The 7,680-nt window shown below is 35.2% G+C and overlaps 1 protein-coding gene across 1 annotated transcript; it reads right to left on the bottom strand.

Annotated features, from left to right (window-relative positions):
- Window positions 1–2,420: 2,420 nt before the first annotated feature.
- On the bottom strand, window positions 2,421–3,284 carry LOC113537157 (C-X-C motif chemokine 11-6-like). Its single transcript, XM_026931503.3, has 4 exons — window positions 3,168–3,284; window positions 2,944–3,070; window positions 2,764–2,853; window positions 2,421–2,644 (listed from the first exon to the last, which is right to left on the bottom strand). Exons 1-4 carry the CDS (start codon window positions 3,223–3,225, stop codon window positions 2,632–2,634), a joined length of 288 nt encoding a protein of 95 aa, XP_026787304.2. The 5' UTR covers window positions 3,226–3,284; the 3' UTR covers window positions 2,421–2,631.
- Window positions 3,285–7,680: the final 4,396 nt, after the last annotated feature.

The raw sequence follows: 7,680 nt of genomic DNA, 5'->3' as shown, positions 1-7,680 counted from the left end.
GCCTCCCTCTGGTGAATGATTGAAGACGTGTTGAAACAGGTCTATGAACCAGTCATAGGAAGTCAGCTTTTCTCTTCCCTGATACCATACTGCTGTGGCCCAGTCTAGCGCCTAGCCCGTGAGAAGGCCGAAAAAAGCTGTGATCTTCTGCTGCTCAGATATTCCCTCTTTGCTAGCAAAAGACAGTGAACATTGCAGCAGAAAACCTTTACAAAGGGAGGTTTCACCTGCATACTTGTCTGGCTGAGGAATTAGCAAGCTAGCTGCCAGCGTTAGCAGATGCGGCGTAGCAGTTGTGGCGAGTGACTGTGAGATCAGGTTCACCTTATCGTTCAGGTCCACCAGTTGTCCCTGTGCTGCTACTGCAGGCCACCAGTCATGCTCTCCTGCTGCATCCATGGTAGCAGCGAAGTAATCTGTCATGAAAGGTAGGCTGAGACAGATGGAATTGCAGTTAGAGTTTATTGTAGAAACTGGCAGACAAATCCAAATTGTAAAGCAAAGGAGTAATAAAAAAAAACAGGCAATAATCAGGCGAAGAGCAAACCACACAAACAGGGCAAATCCAAAATGCAAAAACCAGGTAGAGAGCAAGCTCAAGAAACCAGAATAACAAAACACAAAAGAATTGCTTGGTGAGGTCAGGTAATCACACACTGAGCATTACTTCGTAACTGGCTGAATGTTCAAGGTCTGTCTATATAGGTGCAGGTATAATTGTGAACAGCTGTGCATAGTTAAAAGTCCCGTTACTGTGAAGTGTAGTCCAGGGCAGCCATGTTTGTAGGCCGTGGTGTGTTCTGGGAAATGTAGCTCTTGGCAGATGCAGGCGTTGACCTGATAGGAATCTGCAACTTTATTACCAAAGCTAACACATGGAAAAACTTCAAATTTGGAGTCTATGCAAAATTTGTCAGAATTTGAAAGAGCGATGGCCTTTGAAGATTTCATCAGAGGTGGTAAAAGTGCCCAAATTCACTATTTAATGTACTCATTATGTACTCATAGAAAAAATACTCTGGTAAAGGTTTCATATTTTTCTCTCACTTGAAAGTAGAAAAGTATAAACTCTGATTCTTATTTAAAGTATGGAAGTAAAACTGTAAAAAATATTCCTAAAAAAAAAAGTCTGCCTCAAGTCACACAGGGATTTTAGTTTCTGAAAGTAAATTAGTGCCTTCACCAAGGAATCAGTGTGTTAGCACATTAGCTAGGGCTAACTAACAACAGCTTTTTTTTTTTTTTTTTGCTTATCACTCAAATGTTAGTTAGCATGATAATAACTGTGATGGTCTTAAATTATCTCTCATTCATGCTGTCATATTTGTAAAAGTTTAGATTTATTAGGAATTTCAATTAACTCCTTGTAGCTGCCTGATGCTAAAACGTTATAACTTTACAAATATAACATAGTGATCTGGCGTCCCATCTCGGGTGTATTCCCACCTTGCACCCAGTGTTCCCAGGATGGGTTCTGGATCCACCGCAACCCTGATCAGGATAAAGCAGTTACTGAAGATTAAATTAATGAATGAATTAGTCATGCAAATTTTGTGACCTTAAGACCATGTCGAAATTGAAAGTGCTATATATGAAATTATTAATCTTTGAAGTAGTAAAATATACAGCCATGTATGCATTTTAAAGCTAGGTATCTAACATATATTCAGACATTCATACTTTTTCTCCATGAAAAAACTTTTCATCTTTCCATGTGCAGTAAAATGTTCTGCTTTGAATTTCATATGGATTTGTCACATTGCTGATTTCACTGTGGAAATTGTTTGGCTGGGGTTTGTTGTGGAATAGTAGGATTACAGAGAAAGGAGAACTGTTTTTGCTGGCTCAGAGGAGTAACTAAAGTGGAGGAGGGTAATTACATGCATCTCCTGAAAGCGACAAATGAAACTGAAACGTTATTATTTCTCTTTTCAGTGGAAATGAACTGGGTCAATAAATATGCACGTTTCTGTCCTGTATACAAAGTGTTAAGAATTTCATAGAAAACATATGGCAACAGAACTTCAAATATACACATGCTTAAACCTTTATTGTAATTAAACAAATGTGATACTTTTTTATCTTTAGTTATTGTCAATGTAAATATGAGTAAGGCCAAATATCTACTACATAGATAACAGTTTGCTGAATATCTCTGCTGTAGGTGTGTGTGTGGATTTGGTAAGTACCTCTCCTTCTCCTATCCTCTCATTATCTCATTAGTAATAGCATCTAACATTTCTGTGATAACATGAATGAAGAGTCTGTTTTCATCTCAGTCCACACCTACAAAAATGCTGATCAGAAATCTGATATTGGGCAAACATTATAAAAAGGTATTTGATATTCCGCTAATAAGAAACAGACTGTGTTGCTTTCTGAAGTTTTTAAGCACTGTTATGTGCTGACTTTATTATGATTTAGCATGTTAACATAAAAAAATATATTTTTAAAAACTCTTGCATGTTTCTTCAAAAACTACATACATCCAGCAATATACAGAAGTAACTCTCATAAATTAAACAGTAGACATATCATATGTACACTTTGTACAACATTTTAAATAATTTAAGCAAGCTGTCTCTGTGCACTCTTCTTCCACTTCTGTTCAGTAATGACACGGTGCACGCTTTACTCTGACCTCCTGTAAAACAGAAACACATATTAAAACTTAGTTTTGTCTATCGTGGGATTTCATTAATACAAATTTTAGATAATATAACATTATTAGGATATAATCAGTAATGAATAAAATATACCCACTTTTTTTCTAAAGCTGCCATGATGTATTTCTTTGTAAATTCAGATTTTGGATTCAAGCATTTTTTTCCTGCACCGTTCTTCAGAGTGACACTACAGAGATAAATAAAGTTAGATAACTCAATAGAACTAAATTATCTCGTATTATACATTGTTATGGATATTAGTAGTTACTGAACTTACATGATTTCCACATTTTCACAAGATGCACTAACAGGATAAACTTCAATCTTGTCAATAAGTTGTAGACGAACTGCATTAGCCGCAGATCCCTGACACAAACACCTCGTTACGCTGGTCCTGGCCTGTCCTGCAAACAGAAGAAAATTGCATATTTGGAGTTATTACAGATCTGTTTAATCCTGTACATCATTAAAAGAGGTGCAGATGAGGATTCAGAATCTTACCTTGTACATGAAGAATAAGTAGACAGGCAAACACAACAAAAACTGCAGCAGACTTCATTTTCCTCTTGCTTTTTAACACACTCGATGCTCTGAAAAGTCTGGTAATGATTTCTTGTCACTGATCAAGAAGCTTGTGTGAATGAATGAGTGTGTTTACTCCTCTTTTATATGCTCAAATCGGTGTTTCCCCATCTCCTGAATTTTACTTTCAGTCGTACTTCCTCTGGATGTAACTTTCTCATTTCTTGGAACTGGTCGCTGTGATAGTCAGCAGTGACTGAAGCTAAATTTAGTCACTTTGTTTTGGGTTTTCATTTAATGAAGTCTTCAATTTTATTACCAAAGCTGATGCAAGGCAAATCTTCAAATCTAGATTCTATGCAAAATTTGTCAGAATTTGAAGGCGCGATGGACTTTGAAGACTGTTTTGTTGGATTTCATCAGTGGTGGTAAAAGAAATGTAGAAAAGTATAAATTTACTTACAAGTACAGAAAAAAGCATCATAAAAAAGATGTCTGCCTCAAATCACACACTAATTTTGACTTGACTTGCTAATGGAAGTTCACCAGTGAACCAAGAAACATGGGAAATTATTAGCTATGGCTAACTAACACCTTTATTCCTAATCTCTCAAATGTTAGCTTGATGATAATAACTTGAATTATACAAACTTAGAAATAGCTGCCTTGATAAATGCAATGTAAACACAGCAACGGACAGATTACAGTGATAGGTATAACATGTCATTCTTATAAAGGTTTAGATTTATTAGGAATTCTGATCAAATCCCTGAAGCTGTTTGATGCCCAGAAAGTCACCTTATGACTTAAGAAATATCATGTAGTGAAGTAGTGTTTGAAAATGTAGTGAGTAGAAGGTAAGATAGATTTTCTTTAGAAATGTAAGAAAAATCCAAAATTATTAAGTGAAAGAAAACTCAAGTAAAGTACAGATACTGAAACAGAGTAACAGTAATTTAAACTAATTGTGTCATGCAGATTTGCAAGCTTGAGACCATGTTGAAATGGCTGAAGCAGTAAAACGTACAGGATTGCATTGTTGAAATTATTCAGATGTTCTGTAATAACGGGATTACAGAAAAAAGAAGAACTGTTTTTGCTGGCTCAGTGGTATGTTAAAAGAGGAGAAGGGTAATTACATGTGTCTCCTCAAAGGAACAATTGAAACTGAAACTTCCTGATTTCTCTTTTAAGTGGAAATGCACGTTTCTCTCCTCTATGGTTCAGAATTTCATTTCGGATCACATACCAACATAAATTAGAATTTACACATAGTTAAATCTTAATTAACCAAAATGTCATTGCTTAAAACAAACTAAGCATACTTTTCTAATCTTCAGTTATAATCAATAGTAAATAATAATTGAAATCATAGAATTCTAAAAAACTTTTTATGATGTCACCAGTCTGTACATAATTACTTACATTAAAAAAAAGTGCTTGACCATGGAAGTGAATGATTTCTTCTTGTATTTGCTGTCAAATATAAATGGAGGTATATTCTATGAACAAAATGTGCCATTATAAAATGTATGCTTATTAAATATGTATTCATTCAATCAGGACCAGACAAAACAGCTTAATGTAGGGACTGAACTATAGAAATGAGATGACTGACATTTCTTCTAACATTAATAATACTTTGATTAGCATAAGAATAACATACAGTACATAGCCACAACTAATCAGAAATCCACTTTCAGTTTCACGATACTGCTTCCTCCTGTGAAGGCCTTTATCTCTGAAATAATTCTGTTAATATGAAATTACTTTTAAAAAATAATAAAATAATAAATAATAAAAAAAACATCAGTTATTTATTTCAAAATATTAATAATAGCAAAATTACAAAAAAAAGAAACAGATTGATTTCATGGTAACAGTTGGGGTGAAAATAAGCAAACATTAAAGTACGTAAAAATTTATTTTTTTATTTTTTGTATTACACAAATATTTGTTTAGCAAATTTTATTAAATCTTGTTAATAAATAACAAATAAACAACTATGATTTAATGTAGAGATCACAAAAAAGTGTTTAGCACTCACACTTGCAAATTTGTACAACTCAGTTCATATTACAGATTACATTAATGTTAGGGTTGGGGTTAGCTTTTGTACCGTGTTTTTACAGCTTTATTAATTTGAAATAAAATTTTAAAAAAAATTCTGTGTCTCTCTTATTTTTCATGAAATCAGATTTATATATATATATATATATGTGTGTGTGTATATACACACACACACACACACACATATATATATATATATATATATATATATACATACACACACACACTGATCAGCCATAAAATTAAAACTACCTGCCTAGTATTGTGTAGATCCCCTTGTGCCGCCAAAACAGCTCTGAACCATCGAGGCATAGACTTCACAAGACCTCTGAAGGTGTGCTGTGGTATCTGGCACCAAGAGGTAGGCAGCAGATCCTTTAAGTCCTGTAAGTTGCAAGGGGGGCCTCCATGGATCAGACTTGATGTCCAGCACATCCCACAGATGCTTGATCGGATTCAGATCTGGAGAATTTGGAGGCCAAGACCTTGAACTCTTTGTCATGTTCCTCAAACCATTCCTGAACAATTTTTGCACTACCATTAGGAAATACTGTTGCCATGAAGGGGTGTACTTGGTCTGCAAAAATGTTTAGGTAGGTGGTATGTATCAAAGTAACATCCACATGAATGCCAGGACCCAAGGTTTCTCAGCAGAACATTGCCCAGAGCATCACACTGCCTCCACCTGCTTGCCTTCTTCCCATAGTGCATCCTGGTGCCATCTCTTCCCCAGGTAAACAATGCACACACACCCAGGTGTCCACATGATGTAAAAGAAAATATGATTCATCAGACCAGGCCACCTTTTTCTATTGCTCCATGGTCCAGTTCTGATGCTCACATGCCCATTGTAGGTGCTTTCGGCGGTGGACAGGGGTCAGCATGCGCAATCTGACTGGTCAGATGATGTGAATTGTTGCCAATTCACATCTTGTCCTTCCTTGGACCACATTTGGTAGGTACTAACCACTGCATAACAGGAACACACCACAAGACATGCTGTTTTGGAGATGCTCTGACCCAGTCATCTAGCTATCACAATTCCTTGTCAAAGTTGCTCAGATCCTTATGCCTGGCCATTTTTCCTGCGTCCAACACATCAACTTTGAGAACTGACTGTTCACTTGCTGCTAATATATCCCACCCCTTGACAGATGCCATTGCAATGAGATAATCAATGTTATTCACTTTACTGGTCAGTGGTTTTAATGTTATGGCTGATCGGTGTGTGTATATACATACATATATATATATATATATATATATATATATATATATATATATATATGTATGTATATACACACACCGATATATATATACATACATACATATTAAAAACAACATAACATAGACAAGCTAATGTAATAAAACCAGGCTAATAATACAATACTATTATATCATAAGTCTTGAATGTCATAAAGTGCTAACAGAATGCAGATAATCTTAATTAATCAGAATGGCAAGAATCTATATTAATTACAGGGAGCATGAAAAATGATATGAAGTATTTGCATGCCATCTAGTGGAGAAGTCTGCATCAGTCACCATTTACATTTTCAGTCTTGGTTTAAGCAATTAGTTCTGGACAAAACACTGCAAATTTGTTCTAAATAGTGCAAATAAACCTGATTAGCCCATATAAAAAATCCAATATAACCCATATAACCAAATCAGATTACTTGCTGTTAACAAATGTCTTAAGGTGCATTATTTTGGAGTTTTTATTTTGGAACCAAGCTCAACAGCACCTGGGGCTGATTTCTTTCTAGCCCATACTGTAGATTCATGCAGCCTATCAGTGACCGTTGTGTCAGGTGATAACAGAGTGAAATGTTCCCTAGATCTCCATTTGGGCTGATGTGTTTCATCCTGCTTTGCTGACACATCTGTAACATGTCATCAGTAGTGACTGAGAAGCCGTATGTGAAACACATTCATGGGCCTAATGCATGGATTATTTACTCTATCATCCTTTTTTCCCCAAAAAAATAGGTTTGAAGGAGAAAAAAAAAAGTTATATTAAGCATATATTCTCCAAACACATTAAAAAAAATTATAGGGCAGATGACAGAACCATAAGTTTATTTTATTTATTTTTTTTGAACGAAAGGGTTACAACTTTTCTCTGTGCTTGGCATTTGGAGGAAACATGGCAGGAACACCATAGGACAATACAGAATTTTGAAACACTTGAATATTAGAAATGACAAATGTAGCAGCCATTAGAGTTTTTTATGTTTTATTGAGTTATTGATAGACAGGTCTCTCTCTCACACACACACACACACATACTTAAAGGCAGACAGACTGCTGTCTGTCCTTTTGTGTTATTTGTACTTTGATTGTGTGCTTGATCTACTAAATCTACTTGTAAGGCATTTTTGGGGAAAAAAGATGATAGACTAAATAATCCATGTTGTTT

This window comes from Pangasianodon hypophthalmus, chromosome 24, assembly GCF_027358585.1.
Source record: "Pangasianodon hypophthalmus isolate fPanHyp1 chromosome 24, fPanHyp1.pri, whole genome shotgun sequence".
NCBI lineage: Eukaryota > Metazoa > Chordata > Actinopteri > Siluriformes > Pangasiidae > Pangasianodon > Pangasianodon hypophthalmus.
The sequence above is the reverse complement of the archived record's forward strand: the minus strand, read 5'-3'. Positions and strand labels throughout refer to the sequence as shown.